Source organism: Choloepus didactylus, chromosome 16 (genome assembly GCF_015220235.1).
Source record: "Choloepus didactylus isolate mChoDid1 chromosome 16, mChoDid1.pri, whole genome shotgun sequence".
Lineage (NCBI taxonomy): Eukaryota > Metazoa > Chordata > Mammalia > Pilosa > Megalonychidae > Choloepus > Choloepus didactylus.
In genome coordinates, this window is record NC_051322.1 from 56,803,193 (window position 1) to 56,819,677 (window position 16,485).

General features: G+C 41.7%; 1 protein-coding gene across 1 annotated transcript in view; it reads right to left on the reverse strand.

The window, feature by feature from the left end:
* Positions 1-15,195, reverse strand: part of LAMA3 (laminin subunit alpha 3) — a 289,773-nt gene extending 274,578 nt beyond the window's left edge. The window contains exon 1 of the mRNA XM_037806378.1: positions 14,708-15,195. Within this exon, the coding sequence (XP_037662306.1) occupies positions 14,708-14,998 (291 nt within the window). The 5' untranslated portion in view covers positions 14,999-15,195. The remainder of the gene's footprint in view (positions 1-14,707) is intronic.
* Between the last annotated feature and the right edge of the window lie 1,290 nt (positions 15,196-16,485).

Consider the following 16,485-nt stretch of genomic DNA (forward strand, 5'->3'; position numbering starts at 1 on the left):
GCTTCTCAGACTGACAGATCATTGGGGCAGACCTTTCCTTCCCAAGAGTATCTCTGGGAGAGGACACCATTAGTTTTCCTGAAGTCACTTTTTCCAATAGATACTGATACTAACTGCTTTGTATGAATACACAAAAATAAGGGCTTTTGTTACTGAATAAGCCAACTCAGATTCTACTCACAACAAAATTGGAAAATTGGGCAAGAGACAAGAATAAGGATTTTTTAAAAGCAAAACAAACAAAACAAGAGAAGCATAAGGTTTGGAATAGAATAAATTAAACTGTTACCATTTATAGATAGTAAAATTATTTACCTTAAAATTCCATACAAATCTACAGAAATAATATTAAAATACTAGAAGAGTTTAGCAAGATGGCTGGATATAAGATTAATATACGAAAATCATTACATTTCTGTACAACAGCAACAAACTAGAAAATGTAAGTTAAAGTGTGACACCATTTACAATAGTATCAGGATATCACGTATCTCAATAAATTTAACAAAAGATTAGAGCTTACAGGAAAAATTACAAAATGTTACTGAGATTTTTAAAGTCTACATAAATTAAGATGTACCATTTTCTTGGGTAGGAAAATATCAAAACCTTGTCAATTTTCTCCAAATTTATCTATGGAATCAATGTAACTCCAATGTAAATCTCAGTAAGGATTTTCATGGGACATGATAATTTAATTCTAGAAAAAATATGGACCAGTAAAGGACCAAGAAAAGCCAAGATAATTCTAAAGAAGGAGAGTAGGAAAAGGGAGCCTTGCCCTTTAAGGTAGCTAGGCTTATTATGAAGGAATAGTAATTAAGACAGGGCAATTAACAAATAGACCAATGGAAGAGTGTAGAGAACCCAAAAACAAACCCATGTATTTGTGAAAACTCATACAGGAGAGGAGGTAGGTCAGATCATTAAGAAAAGGAAGGCTATTCTATATCCATATGGAAACCACATTTCAACCACATTTAAACTTAGCTTCGTAAGAATTAAGGATTTAGATGCAAAAACAAAACTTTAAAATCTCTTAGTAGAAAATAAAGACCCTGGAGCAAGGAAAGGTTTCTTAAACAAGATACAGAAAGCATTGATAATAAAAGAAGACATAAATAAATTTGACTGTGTTAAAATTAAGAAATTTGGTTCATCAAAGGCACCTTAAAGAAGTGAAAAAAGAAAAGTTGCAAAATGGAAGCTATTCACAATACACAGGTGGTAGATCGCCTCCAATGATGGCGGCCATCCATTCCTTCCCTCCCTGTATGTGCCGGCCACCTCATCCAACTAGAGCTGGAGGCTATTTGCCCTGGAGGCTATTTCTCCTCTCCTTGAATCTAGACTGGCTTTGTTATTTGCTTTGACCTATGGAATGTAGCAGAAGTGTCATTCTGGGGCTTTCTGACCCAGACCTTAAGGGGACTGGAAGATTCTGCTTCCTTCCTCTTGGAAGCCAACCTACAGGTAAGTCCAACTATTCCCAAAATCTCTATGCTGTAAGAAAGCCTAAACTAGCCAAGGGGAGAGAACACTTGGAAGGGCACCGATACTCCAGACATGTTAGTGCAGCCTTCTAGAACCTTCTATTCTATCCTAGCCATGAACTGAATGCAACTAAGTTACCCCAGCTGATGCCATGTGGAACAGAAGAACCACAAAGCTCAGCCCAGTCAACCCAAAGAATTGTGAGAAAAAAATAAATTGTTGTTGTTTTTAAGTCACTAAGTTTTGGGATGGTTTGTTAAACAGCAATTGATTCCTGAGAAAAAGTACATAAAATCAACAAAGAATTCTAATCAGGAATTTATACCAAACTCCTACAAAGCAATAAGAAAACTATAAACAGTCTAGTAGAAAAATACACAAAAGTAGGAATAGGCATTTCACAGAAGGGGAAATGTGGCTGATTGTCATGTGAAGAAATGTTTGCATCACCCTCATTAGTGATCAGGGAAGAGCACGAGGCAATGCTATTTTACACCCATTCACCTGGCACACATTTAAATTTGAGGATAACAAATGTTGGAAAAGATGTGGATCCAAAGGCTGTCTTGTACATGGCTGGTAGGTATGTACATCAGTGCAAAAACTTTGGAAACTTTTATGGCATTGCCTCCTATAGTCAAAAATTTCACATTCACTGGGTTCCAGTGATTCTACTCCCAAGCTCATAATCCAAAAAGAAAGTCTTGCACAAATTTGATGGTGTCATGTTCAAGAATATTCACAATACAATCGTTCACAAGAGCAGAATCCTGGGAATCACCTAATTGCCCAGCCACAGGATGATGGGTGAACAAACTGTGGTATATTCATTCAGTGAATGACTATATGGACAATAATGCATAAATTAATATATTCAACATGAAACAATATGAATGAATCTCAGCAATATAATACTAAGTGAAAATAAAAGCATGATATAATTTTTATAAGTTAAAAACAACCAAAATGAAAGGCATTTCCTTTTTAAGAATACATGTAGATGTAATAAAACTATATAAAAAGGAAATCAAAGGAATGATGAATTAAGATTCAAGATGATGGCTACCTCAGATTGGTGCAGACAGAGGGATGGAAGGAAGGGACCATATGGTTAGACTAGGTTATTATCTAGACCCAAGTTTTTGTTTTTGGTAGCAGGTTCATGGATGCTTTTATACTACTTAAAATCCACCCATCCATCTACACATCCATCCATCCATACATGCAGTAAAGCAGGCTATGCAGACTGATGAGAGTATGTCATAAACTGAGGGTTATGACTAATCCATATCCAACTCTGCACAGAGGTCAAATTTTTTTAAATAGCCATAAACAAATAAAAGCAGAACAAACACTGATAGCACTCAGGAAAGGGGTGGGAGGCAGAGAGAAAACAAGAAGGAATTTTACACTCTTGCATTCAATTACTCATCCATCCATGCAATGAACCTGTACTCATCATGTCCTCTGTCTTGATCACAGACACTATTCCAGATAGACATGAAACTCTAGAAAGAACAGGACCTGGCACTCAACACTCTGGAGTGCGTTCAAGGCTATTATTAGCCCAGTCGTGGGAAAGAGCAAATGTAATGGAAGGGGCTAGAAAGGGGATGAGACTGTTCAAAAAAACAACTAAGCAGAATAGATATCCAAAGTTGGCCATGCCCAGGGGATACGCCAGTGTTTGCCCAGAAGCTCATGGAATGATCTGCACTTGTTCAGAAGGATGGAAACAAAAGTCTTTCCTAGTTCCTGATATGTTGATGATTCTCCTCAACTAAAACACATCTCATGTATAACACTTTGCAACTGAATTCACAATGTAAATACTGTGTTGTTCTAAGAAACTAGAGGTTGATTATGGCAATGCTCTCTCTAATGTAATTTATATTTTGCTGTTTGAACAGTCATTCAATTTGTTCAACTTTTCTGAATAACCTACAATGCAGAGTATAGCACTGTGTCGAGTGCTGGGGTAAAAAACAAAGGAACACACACACACTCACCAAGAGTGGGGCTTTTTTCCTAGAGAAATCTAGTGAGAGAGAAGAGGAGTAAATCAACCACCACACATTACCAAAAGGCGCTGGGATCGAGGTGGCGAGGACACAGGAGAGATACACTTGCTTTACTGAATCTTCACGACACTCTCGGGTTTATATCAAACTATTCAATACTTAAAAATAAAGAAGCAAAGTCTCAAAGAGGTGCAGTACGTTGCCTCAAACCACCCAGCCAGCACATGCCAGAACCAGGATCTGCGTGCTGGTAACCTACGGATGGGAACATTTTCCACACTGGCATAGCTGCCCCACGAGCTGCATCAAAGAAACCTGCCTGCGATTTGGACCAGCACTGGAATAGCAGTTAGGTGTTTGGAAAATACCAGATATGTGGAATGAGACCCAGCTCGGGAAAGAACCCAATCCGGCAGAAGGTTAAATTCATGCTGTATGGCCGCCACAGCTCAGCCTCTAACCACCCTGATGGGTCAGCGGCCCCACTGCGCGTCGCCACCGGCGTTGACGCGGACTGAACGCCCGGCCCCGGCCGTCGCTCTCTAGGGTTCTGGATGATGAATTGTCAAGTGCCCAGACCCAAGCCAGCTGGAGCCCTGATGTGGGAAACATCCTGGAGTGTTCCTTCTCCTCTGGGAAGACCTGTTCAGGGCATTTCTGAGAGGCACACGAAGTTAATCCTGGTGATTAAAGACGAGTGTTTTGTTCGTTTCCTGCGTGTCTGTGCACAGCAAGACTGAACAGCGGATTGCACAGCACGTGCAGCGCTGGGATCTGGGGTCCCCACGCGAAAGATTCCACCGCACCCGGGGGTGAGGATCAGTCTCAGTCTCATGGGCTCTGTTCCCAGGAGTAAGGATTTGGGAAATACAGAAAACGAGGGACTCAAGGTTGGTTCCAGGTATTAAAGTATGTCAGATAGGCAAATGCCTACAAAATGTACGCATGTAACTTGAAAATTGTGTTAAATCAGGCCAAATTCTAGAGGTGTTTTCTTTTCAACCTGTTTGAAAGGGACACATTTCACAATAGAACCGACAGGGATTCACATCCTGAGTCTAGCAGCTCCAGCTGTGGAGCGCTGGGGGCTCTGGTTATCCTCCCCGTAGCTGGGTTTGGCGTCACGCGGGGGCCACCGCTGTGAGGCCCTGGGAGGAGGCTGGGTGAGCGTCCGTCCCCAGGGCGCGCAGCGTGGATCGTGGCGATTGCACCTGCGGGGGCCGCTGGCTATGCCTGGGAAAGATGCGGTCTTGCACCCGGCCCTAGCTCTACAGAATCAGCATCCCTGGAGGAGCATCTCTGGAGGGAGGTTTAAAAAGCACCCCAGGTGATTCTTCCACCCACCGCAGTCTTGGAACCACGCGGGCAATGGTGACTTCACGTGTGAAGGCTGCTGGCAATGGACCATGCTGTAGCAATCACACAAGTGGCCGCCTCAATGTAGTGAAGGCAAAAAGAATTAGCCATGTGCCAGACACTGCACCTTGCACTTTACATGCTGTAACTCTCCATTTTCATAACAAATCCGTAAGGTGGGTTCACCTGTCAGACCATTTTACAGATAGAAAGACAAAGACACAAAGAGATAAGCAATTTAACAAGGTCACAAAACTTGAGTGGTGGAGCCAAGATATATGAACCCAAAGGTAGGATGCCTCTAAGGGAGGCGGGACGAAGAGAAGAGGAAAGGAAGGGGGCCAGGGACTAGCAACCTAGTGTCTAGTGCAGGGACATCTGAATCTCCTGGCCGCAGACATTGGGCTTAGTGGGAGGGACTTGGTGGGAGGGATGTGTGCTCTTCTGGCAGGTACCGCCTGCATGCGAGTCAGGTACCACTAGATAAAGGAAGATGTTTTTATCCTTGCTCCATCCATGGAGAACTGAGAAGTGTGTTTTCTCCATATAGATATGTTTCACTATATTCGCCCTTTCCCTCTCCTAGAAACTATTTCACACATTCCCCCTCTCTCCTCAAATCTCCTCCCCACTTCCCTTCCCTTCACCTGGTGACTTTGCTTAACAAGCGCATCCTTTCAACCCACACACCTCCCTGTATCTGTGCCCATACCCTCTGCCTTTCCTCCCATTGCTATGGAGAAGCTCTCCTAAGGCCACCTTCTCCTAAAGCCACCCTCCAGACCCCACCCCTGATACACACAGACCCAGCCCTCCTGCTTACTCGAGGACTTAGCATCTGCAATTCCACCACCACCACCACCACTACCCACCCGCTCACCCTGCATCTCAAGTTTTCCTCTCTCCTGAATCATTCCCAGCAGGACATAATCATGTAAGCATTAAGCAAGGCTGAGGGGTAGGACAGCTTTTGTTCTTCTACATACAACACTCAGGTTAACATTTGGGGACCACTTTTCTTCTTCTGAACTGACTGTAATGGCCATCTTACTCTGATTTTGCTTGTGCTAAAATGCTGGATGAGGGCAGAAGAGAGAAGCGAGAATGTCTGGTGCAGATGGTATCTAGGACCAGCTAGGAATAGCACTGGCCTGATATCCCCTGGAATCATTTCTTTATAATATTACAAACCCAGTTGGACCAGAAAGTGTTCAGACCACCTTCCATGAGGCACACAAATGGGATCCTTACTTTGTGCCCTTCTGATATGTTCTTCATATTTAAGAATGACTCCTAAAGTGGATGATACCTGAGTGTTTTAAGCCAAGAGCTCTCCTTGTTCTGTTTAGGGACTTCATTTTGAGTTATCAAATTTCAAAGTCTCAAAAACAGCCCCTGGAACCACCCATAAGGACTCATGCAGTGTCACCCACCCCCACCCTTCCATACACAGATAAACTCACTTACTAAATGGTCAGTAAATATTGCTGACTAACTGAGAGACTGGTAAGCTGATTTAAAGCTAAAATTACTATTTAGGAAGCTGGACTATTTGGATGGTTCTGCACCTATGGACAAAAAATCTAACCAAGATTTTTCAGACCATCTCCAGCCCTAGTCCAGATTAGGTTAAATCCTCTGGGGGAACTTGGAGGCACCTGAAGGCACTTGAAGAGTATGCAGCAGTTAAGCCAAGAAGATGGAGTTCTAATCCTGACTCTGCCACGCAAGTGCTACAAGGCCTTGGACAAAATACTTAACCTCTCCTGATCATTTCTTATCTACAAAATTGGAACTTGTCAGCTTCTGGAAATGGTAGAATAATATATCAGACTAACACTGCAGCTGATAACTATTATAAACTCTGAATAAAAATTTAAAAGCAACAGCTTAAAGCAGAGGTTGGCAAACTAAAGCCCATGGACCATATTTTGCCCACCACCTGTTTTTGTAAGGCCTAAAAACTAGAAACGGTTTTTATATTTTTAAATTTTTTTAAAAAATAAAAAGAATAACATTTGTGACATGAAAATTATATGAAATTCAAATTTCAGTGTCCTTTTGAAAAGTTTTATTGGAACATAGCCATAATTCATTTACATATCATCTATGGCTGCTATTCCACTACAGTGGCAGAGTTGAGTAGCTGCAACAAAGACTGTATGGTCCCCAAAGCCTAGAATATTTACTATCTGGATCTTTACAGAAAAAGTTTCCTGACCCCTGACTTAAGTGTACTGGAGGCCAACCAGAAGAGAGCAGATGGAGAGGATATAACCCTTGAAAATAAGCAAACATACTAAGTGAGATCCACATTTATTCCTCTTTTCCTCTGAGGGCACTCCCCTGTCCCTGTGACTTAGAGAGAATAGAGCTCAGGAAGAAAATAGGAGTCTTATTGGGCTGAGGAGTCAGATATAGAAGGTCAGAGCTGCTAGAATAGGTGGAAATTGATGGGGGAGGGAAATAACAATGTATTCTGGAGTGTTTAGCATCTTATAGAATATAAGATGACGGCAGGAAGCAGTAAATGGAATTATACTCTTGTAAAGTTCTAATATTATACATGAACTATAGCAGACTTATCTCAAAGTAGACTGGGATATGTTAAGAATGCATATTGTAATCCCTAGAGAAACCACCAACACACACACACACACACACACACACACACACACACTCACAAAAAAACAAAAACAAAAAGTGTAGCTAAAAGGCCAATAAAGAAGGTCAAGTGGAATATTTTAAAAATATTATCTTTGTTGCTTCTTTCTAGTCTTCTTATCTAAAAGAAAACAAGAAAGAAGGAGCAAATAACAGAGGGGAAAATAGAAAATAAACAGCAATATGATATATTTATACCCAACCATATCAATATTTACATTAAAGGTAATGGACTAAACATGCCAATTAAAAGGCAGAGATTGCAGATAGGATAAAGATGCAAAACCTAGGAATATGCTGTATTCAGTTTAAGTATAAAGGTACAAATAAGTTGGAACTAAAAGGATATAAAAGCTGTATCATGCAAATACTAAGGATAAGAAAGTTTGTGTGGCTATATTAATGTCAGACGAAGTAGACATCAAGAAAAGAGTGTCATTTTATAAAGATTATAAAAACAATTCATTGAGAAAATATAACAGTCCTATAACAATATAAGCAGAACAACAAATACAGTAAGCTAAAATTGACAATTAAGGGGAAAAACAGATAAACTACAATCATAATGGGAGATTTTAACACCCCTTTTTCAGTATTTAATAGAATAAGTAGACAAAAAGTCAATAAGGATATAAGTATGTGTGGCCTGTACATAGTGATTTTCTTCCAAAGAGTACAGTATGGAAAGGGAGCAGGAAAAAGAGGAACTTTATGATGGAGAAAACTGACAAATACTACCTCAAACCACATGATCAAGGTTAACATCAACAGTAAAGTTATATTGACAGTGTATATTCTTGATATGATATGAAGGGAATGGCACTTTACCTCTGTGGTTTTCCTCCCCAGTTTAAAAATAAGAAAAATATCAGACAAATCTCAAATGAGGGACATTCTTCAAAATATCTGATATAAAATTACCATACAATCCAGCAATTCAACCCCTAGATAAGTATCTAAGAATAATTAAAACATATGTCCTCACACAAACTTGTTCATGAATGTTCATATCAGCATGAGTCATAATAGCCACAAACTGAAAACAGTCCAAATTTCCATCGACTGGTGAATGAATAAACAAAATTCTATATATCCATGCAATGGAATACAACTCAACATAAAAAGGAAAAAACTACTGAATCATGCAAAAACATACATGAACCTCAAAAACATTATGTTAGTGAAAGAAATCAGACACAAAAGAGCACATATATTATAATTATATTTATATGAAATATCCAGCAAAAGAAAATCTACAGAGACAGAAAGCAGATCAGAGGTTGCCTGGGGATGGGGACAGATGTGGAAACTGAGTGCAACATGCACAAGGAAACTTTAAGGGATAATGGAAATGTTCTCAAACTGGATTCTAGTTATAGTTTCACAACTGCATATATTTACCAAAAATCACTGAAGTTTACACTTACAATGGGTATGTTTTAAGGCATGTAAATTATTCCTCAATAAAGCTATTAAAAATTAATAACTTACATGCTTCAATTAAATTTTGGTTAAAAAATGTGATGAAAACAAGCAGCTTTCACATTTATGTGTACATGAAAGAAGTGCAATGTGCATAGCTATCATTCTAGGATGGTTTAAATACAGTCTTTCTACAAGTTAGAGACTGAAATTAATGATATCTTTTGATGATATCCTTTCCCTATGATTGTATATTTCTTCTCTCAATGTAAATGATCAAGACTCTTAATAGCAACAGTAATTCAGAGCATGAAGTAAAATCTTGCAATTCAAGGATTGAACATTTACAGTTCCAACTATTCACCACCAACCTACAAGATTCATGAGCTCTAATCATTTGTGATTTGTTGAGAAACAAATGTGAATCTCTGTGAGTCTGGTGGGTGGAGCCATGCTTCTTAGCTAGTAGGTGAACTTGGCTCTCCAAAGGAAAAGACTCAGTTTTGTTTTCTTCAAATGCTTTGTACATAAATTTTCATTGCTGAACTTTGGTTATTGTCCATAAACAGGGAACAATTGTTAGGAAAATTATTTTTTAAAAAGACTCATTCATCCTTAAATTACTGACTATAGCCATTTGTCTGAAGTCTCAATAGAGCGCTTATCATTAATAATTGTTACAAACATATCAATGGATATAGTTACTGTGTTACCTCTCCCAGCCCTCAGGATTTTCAGATCAGTTCTCACAAAGGAAGAGCTCTTGTTGAACTTAACAAATGGTTTTCTTTCACAATAGTTCTATAAACAGCCTGAGTGAAGTGGAGTTTCCTGTTTACCACCATTAGTCCAGGTTCCACAAACACACAATTGTGAAGAAATAAGACTGTTTTGTGGCTTAGAGCAAACACTCTCACTTTGCCATAGCTCATGTGTGTGTGTTTCTCTATCAAGATCATATGGGCTAATTATGCATTCTTATACATAATCTGAAGTGTAATGAAAGTATCTATATAAGTTGTGTTGACTGTCATTCCACAAAATCGAAATCGTATGTTTAGTAAATGTATACATCTCATTCCTCATGAGTATAGTGTTTGTGCCAAGCTAAACTAAAAACAAGGTTATATTTTCAACATGACCTTCTTTATACTCCATTTTATCACCACTTCTATCAGATGACTTAGTAAGTGATCATATGTTTAGATTTCACAGGTAAGTAAACATTTAAAGTTGAAGCACAAATTCTGACAAATTTCTATCGTAATTACTTTTCAGCAGAATAGAATTAATTTGCATATTTTTCTCACTTACTCTTTACTTCAGCTTCTTATAGCCTTTGACTGTATCTTTACTCAGCCACCCCTTCATTCAACATTTTCTGGGCACCTCTACTGTACCAGCACTTGGGTTACAGCTGTGAACAAAACCGATGGGATTCCTAAATCACTGAGTTCTCAGACATCAGAAACTTAATGTCTGAGCAGTAATGAGTACATAAAATATTATTTCATGAATCCTAAGTCCAGAAAAACTACGGGGAACATTTTTCACACAAACAAAATTCAGAGCTTTTTAAAACGCTCTGCCTATGATACAAGCCACCGCTTATTGTTACGGAATTGCTGCTATCAACCTAGATTTTCTTGTAAGGTATGACTTTTAGTCTTTTTTTTTTTTACATTTTTTTGCAAAGTCCTTTTGGCCTGAAATTCTAAATCCTGGCTGGCCCCAAAGAATTATTTTTAGAATGTTCAAAGAAATAGAACCATTTTGGTTACCTCATCTCCACTCCTCATACTGAATTGTACATGAGCAGATTCGAGACCATTATCACTTAGCTACAACTGATAAATTATAATGTCTTCCCTCGTTCCACTCATCTCCCCTTGCCCCCCACATTTCTGAAAGGCAAAGTCTGGAGAAGCTGCCGGGCTAGCTTGAGTGTCTAATAGCCAGGCTTCCGAAACACGCTTCCCCTTTGTGTTCCTGACACCGGGCTCTCCTCATTAGGCGAGAACTCTCACGTCAGCAATTAGAGCATCCTCCTGAGCCATCAACTATGAGAGCAGAAATAGCTCCCCAACAGGGCTTTTGCTCCCCCCTTTATTCTCAGAAGAGAATTGGATGTAGCACCAGGTCACATTCTCTTTCTGCAGGCTGTGCCTGACGTAAAACGCAGTCTGCTGAGTGACGTCAGAAAACCACTTCCTACTCTGTCTAGGACTGTGAACCCGGTTTAATGTCCTAATCTGGAAACTCAATCAGAGCAGGGAACATGATTTTTATGGGCCTCCAAAACTGTAGTGTCGACCTGTGAACACTCAATAAAAATACCAGTTGAGCAGAGTAACCCACGCATGTGGAAAGGGTGAGTTTGCTCCGGAGGCAGAGGGCGGGCCTTCCGCCTCGATGTTCAGGAAGTGTGCTGCCACCCCAGGCCTCAGAGAGGGTGGAGCACTTCCCCGGGGATTGAGGAGAGCCTGGCCAGTATCCCACTATTCTGAAGCGGTTGAGCGTGTGCCCCGGAGATAGAAGAGAGTCCGGGTGATGCCCTGATGCTTGAGGAGGGTGGGGCCGAGAAGAAGGTGGTCTCCCCAGTGTGTGGAGAGAACTTGGAGAGAACAGGCCTGCAATGAAGGCCCTTGGGAAAGGTGGAACCCCTGCTCTCTCAAGCCCCAAGGTGAAAACGTCTTTCTGTAGATGACTCTCAGACTTTGAAATCTAAAGGGAGTATTTGCCCTGCAGGTTTTCGGAACTGTTTAGTCCAGTGACCCCTGTCTTCCTCCCAATTTCTCCCTATAGTAAAGGGAATGTTTATCCTATGACTGCTCCTCCTTTGTATATTGGAAGCAGATAACTTGTTATAAGTTGCCGAAGACAGAGGAGAATGTTGCCTTAGGACAAAAAAAAAACAAAAAACAAAAAACAAAAAAACCTGTAACTGATTTTGATAAGATTTTGTACTTATCTGTATTGTGATGGAATGAATGTATTTTTGGATTTGGAAAGAACATGCCTGTCTGGGGTCCAGGGGGAGAAGTGTGCCGGTTTGAAACTGTTATGGACCCCAGAAGAGCCATGACCTTTTTTATTTTTTAATTAATCATATTTTTGTTGTTGTTGTAGAATATAGCATGTATACATAGAAGTGATAATTTTCCAAGTGCAATTTGACAAGTAGTTGGAGAGCAAATTTCAAAGAATGTTGCAGTTCCACAGCTTCAGTTATTTCCTGATTGTGAAATATAACATATATGCAAAAAGGTTAAAAAAAAAAAAAATCCAGTTAAGGAGAATGAGGGCAAGCCATTCCTAGGCAAGTCGGGGAGAGAGGAGACAGTTTGACGATTTCTTTGATAGCTTCCTTCCCCTTGAATTTACCCTTTCCATCATTAGATAAGTTCTCAAAGAAATCGGGTATGCCAGACAATCCAGTTGGGTGTGAGGAGGAGATAGAAAAGTTTCTGTTTCTGCTTTTTTTAATGTAAAAATGAAGAAATTCTGTTTTACTAATATTTAATATACAGATTGCCTTAGGGGCCTTCACCTAGTCCACAGATCAGCTGGTCAGACATCACAGGGGGTCCTGGGTGGCTGTCCAAAAGAAGAGGAGGGTTTCCACCTGATCATGCATGACACATTGAAGGTTACATGTGCCTGGTTAAGTGGACTTGTGTGTCCTATTCTCCTAAATAGCAGAATATTTACAACTGTGTACTGAAATGGGGAATGACCCACAGTCATGAAAATCTTGACCATACAGGGTTGACTAGTCATCTCATAGTAAAGTACTTAAAAGAGCAGTTAACCATGCTACACTTTTTTTTTTCCACAAAAAAAATGCCAAATTTGCTGACTTTTTAAGGTGACAAGTGGCTGCCAGTAATGTACTACCTGAAATATATTTATAAAATAATAAAGACACTCTGTTCCATCAAAATAAAGGTGTGGTTTTAACAATGTATGATAAAGCAAACACTTTTCTGAAGAAATGCATGTCTTTGGAAAGAGTGTTTTGGAAAACGGATGTTTGGAAATGCTTCCATCTTTTGGTGCTGAAAAGATGGAAATATGTTACTCCAAAAATTATCATATTTGTACACTTTGAAAACATGAAAATAGAATTTTCTAGTGTATTTTAATATTTTTCAAAAGAAGAAATTCAGTGAGTTTTGAATCCGTTGTTTAAAACACTGAAAAGCAGCCTCTATCAGGAAGTACTGAATACCATTATGAAAAGTGAACCTTTACTTGCCAAATTTCTATTTTTAAAAAAATTTTAGAGTAATTGCAGAATGGAGCAGAAAACTAGATACTGTAATTTAATGAACTCAGAACTTGCAGCCTCTGCAGTCACACAGGGCTCTGTGCTCAGGGAGGCTCATGCACTTAGTCTAATGCTCTGCTGACACTATCTTGAAATTCGTAATTTTTTTTAACAAGGTGCCCCCCTATTTTCATTTTGCATTGGGCCCTGCAATTTATGTAGCTGATCTTGGAATTCAGTAGTCAGTGCAGTTCTTTCATTTGAATCTACATATTTTTGAGGTATCTTTTCAGTTATGACAGTCACTAAAATCAAGTATTAAAATAAAATCAATCTTGAATTGTGCCAAATGCTAAACTAAACTTGTCAAAAATAACTATTCACAGTCAATCACAAACAAAATATTTAGAGAAAGCAAAAGGGCTTTGTGCTGTTAATAAAGGAAATTAAAAGTAGTTTAGCCATTTGAGTTTAACTTTTTAATTTCTATTTTTACATATTTTATAATACAATATATTATAAAGCAATGCATGCATATATTTTACAAATAAGTAAGCATATATTGGCACTGCCTGTTGAACAACTTTTCTCTTATGGGGGTGCATGGTCTAAAACTTTTCTGAAACACTTAAAATTACCCCCTCTTCTGGCAACATTCCCAATTTCTTGGTACTAGGGCTGAGGTCATTTTTAGAAGGAGAGGGAGGCAATTGCGACTTAATGTAAAGAGGTTTTGGAATCCAGTTGGATTCAAACCCAGCTGCCCCTCATGATGAGGCCATAAGCCTCCTCACCTGAGCCACCCCCAATGGCTGGGAGTCCAGGGGCCTGGCACACCACGAGGTGCTGATCATGCACCAGCAACAGTATCATGTACACAGGGGGTTGGCGGCTGAGCCTCCGGTAGACCCTGAGAGCCACGTCTCTCTTTGTCCACCTACTGTCTCATTAACCTGATAGTGGCCCTGGAGGCAGGGGGTGAAGCGCATCATTTCGGTGGTATCAAAGTGATATTAGTGATAATCTAAAAGTTCTCTCGAAAAATACACCAAGAAGGTAACCTCTACCAACTCCCCCTCCGGGCAAATGAAGGGCCTCGAAGGGGCGCACCAGTAAAGTCTGGGGGACTCGAGGACCTGTCTGGTACCTCCCTTTGCTGATTGGGGCAGGATAGGAAGACCGCATCAGGCTCCTCTACTTGCCGGCCCAAACCTGACAACACCCTTCATTCACCTCGCGTGCTTTACCCGTCCCCGCCTCCAGCAGCGTGTTAGCAAAGTTCGGATGCACACAGGCTCACTCCCGGGCATCCCGCCCACTTCCCGAAATCGCTGGCACGCGCGGGGGAAAGTCCACGCCTGCCGGGCGGGGTCTCTAGAACGCGCGGGGGAGACTTCACGCTCGCCGCCCAGGGTCTCTACCACGCAAAAGAGGGAGCCCGCTTCCCCCGACCCCCTCCTCTCCCCGGGCCTTTAATTACCTGGATGGTGTGGCCTCCACCCGGAGAGGTCGGTCCCCCCACCAACTTGCAGTAGAGCTCGGGCCGGGGCCGCCTGCTGTCGGGCTCCGGCTCCCCACAGGTGGCGGTGGCCCAAATCCGCGCAGCCTGAGCCAGGTTGAAATAGGGCGGGTGCAGGCTGAGCTCGGTCGCCGCCCGGGAGTGACCGGCGGCCGCGCAAAGTACCGGCAGCAGCAGCAGCAGCAGCGGCGGCGGCGGCGGCCGCAGGACTAGCGGTGGTGCCCAGCCCGGGGCCCGCGCAGTCGCCTCCATCCCGCGGGCAGGTTCCTCGCGCCTCTGAGCCCGCGGGGGGGATCCGGGCACAGCGGTCTAGGCGGCCCCCGCTCTCCACTCCCGGGTCACGGAGCCTGTCGGCGCCGAGCGGGCGCAGTTCGGGTGTGGCAGTGACCGAGCCGCGCCCCCGGCTGCACGCGCTGGGAGCCTGCGGCGCGCAGGCAGCCTCTCGCTCGGAAAACCTGCAGCGGCTGGAGCTGGCACCGCCCGATCAGGAACAGACAGCACCAAGCCCTGGGCCAGCAGACGTCGTCCTCTGCAAGCGCGCTGCAAACTTTGTAGGCGTGGAAGGGGAGAGGCGTTCCCGGGCTCCCACCCTGGCGCCTGGAGCCGGGGGCCCCGACTGCCCGACCTTCCCCCACTAGAATCTCAGGGCTTCAGACCAAAGTCAGAAAAGCCAGTTCCAGACCTCGGATGGAGAGGGAAGGAAGGAGGCTTGCAACGAATTTGGGAAATAGCAGATGAAACTGACACTGCCTGCAGAACTTACATCAAAGACATCGTGATTTCCCAGACAAGCACTGATCCGTCAGTTCTCACACACTGTGCACCAGACGATCTCTATGGCACTACAGCCATGTACGCAGCCTGAAATAGAAGGAGCTCGCGGGGAATTGTGAGTGCTGGAACTTACATATTTAAAAGACAACCCATAGTGCAAGTTGTAGTTTGTTAATCTAGAGAGTACCTTGGAGGAAATCCTTTATATGCCCAGTCTACTGAATTTTACAGATAAGCTCAGAAATATTGAGTGAATTACTAGAGCTCTCACACCTCAGAGCAGAGTTTACTGCCCCGGAGCTGAGGTTTGGTCTAAGATGCTGGACACCTCATCAAGGAACCTTGACACACAGAAAAGGAGAAAGGAGGGTAGATAGGAGAGCACTGCATGAGCAGAAATACAGAGATAGGGGTAAAATAATATAAGCGAGACAACTGATCCAAATATTTATCAAATACTGGGCTATATCATGGGAACAAGAAAATGTGTCTCTTTAATTTTATATTTGGTCTTCAAATATAGAAAGAGGGTGAAAGGGATTTGTGAGCACAACACCAAAAGGAGAAGCCATAAAGACTGATAAGTGGATTACATAGCAATTAAAATAAAAGTCTGATCATCAAAATGCACCATTAACTCAACAAAAATGGGAAACAAATGAGGGAAGAGAAACTTTACACCATGAGTTATATAGGATTAATGGCTTTAATATATAGATTGTGTGTACAATACAATTAGAAAAAGATGAACACCCAGAGCTAAGAACTCTAACTGGCAAGTCACAGAAAAAGTAATACAATAACTAATAAATACGTGGTGGGGGATGGAGTTTGACCTTTCTAGCAACTGCAATACAAGCAAGGCAACAATGAGACTCATCTTTTCCCTATCAAATTGGCAAAGATTTTTCGAATGATAAAACTCAAGGTTGAAGACAATGCAGGGAATCAAGCATTGCACTCTC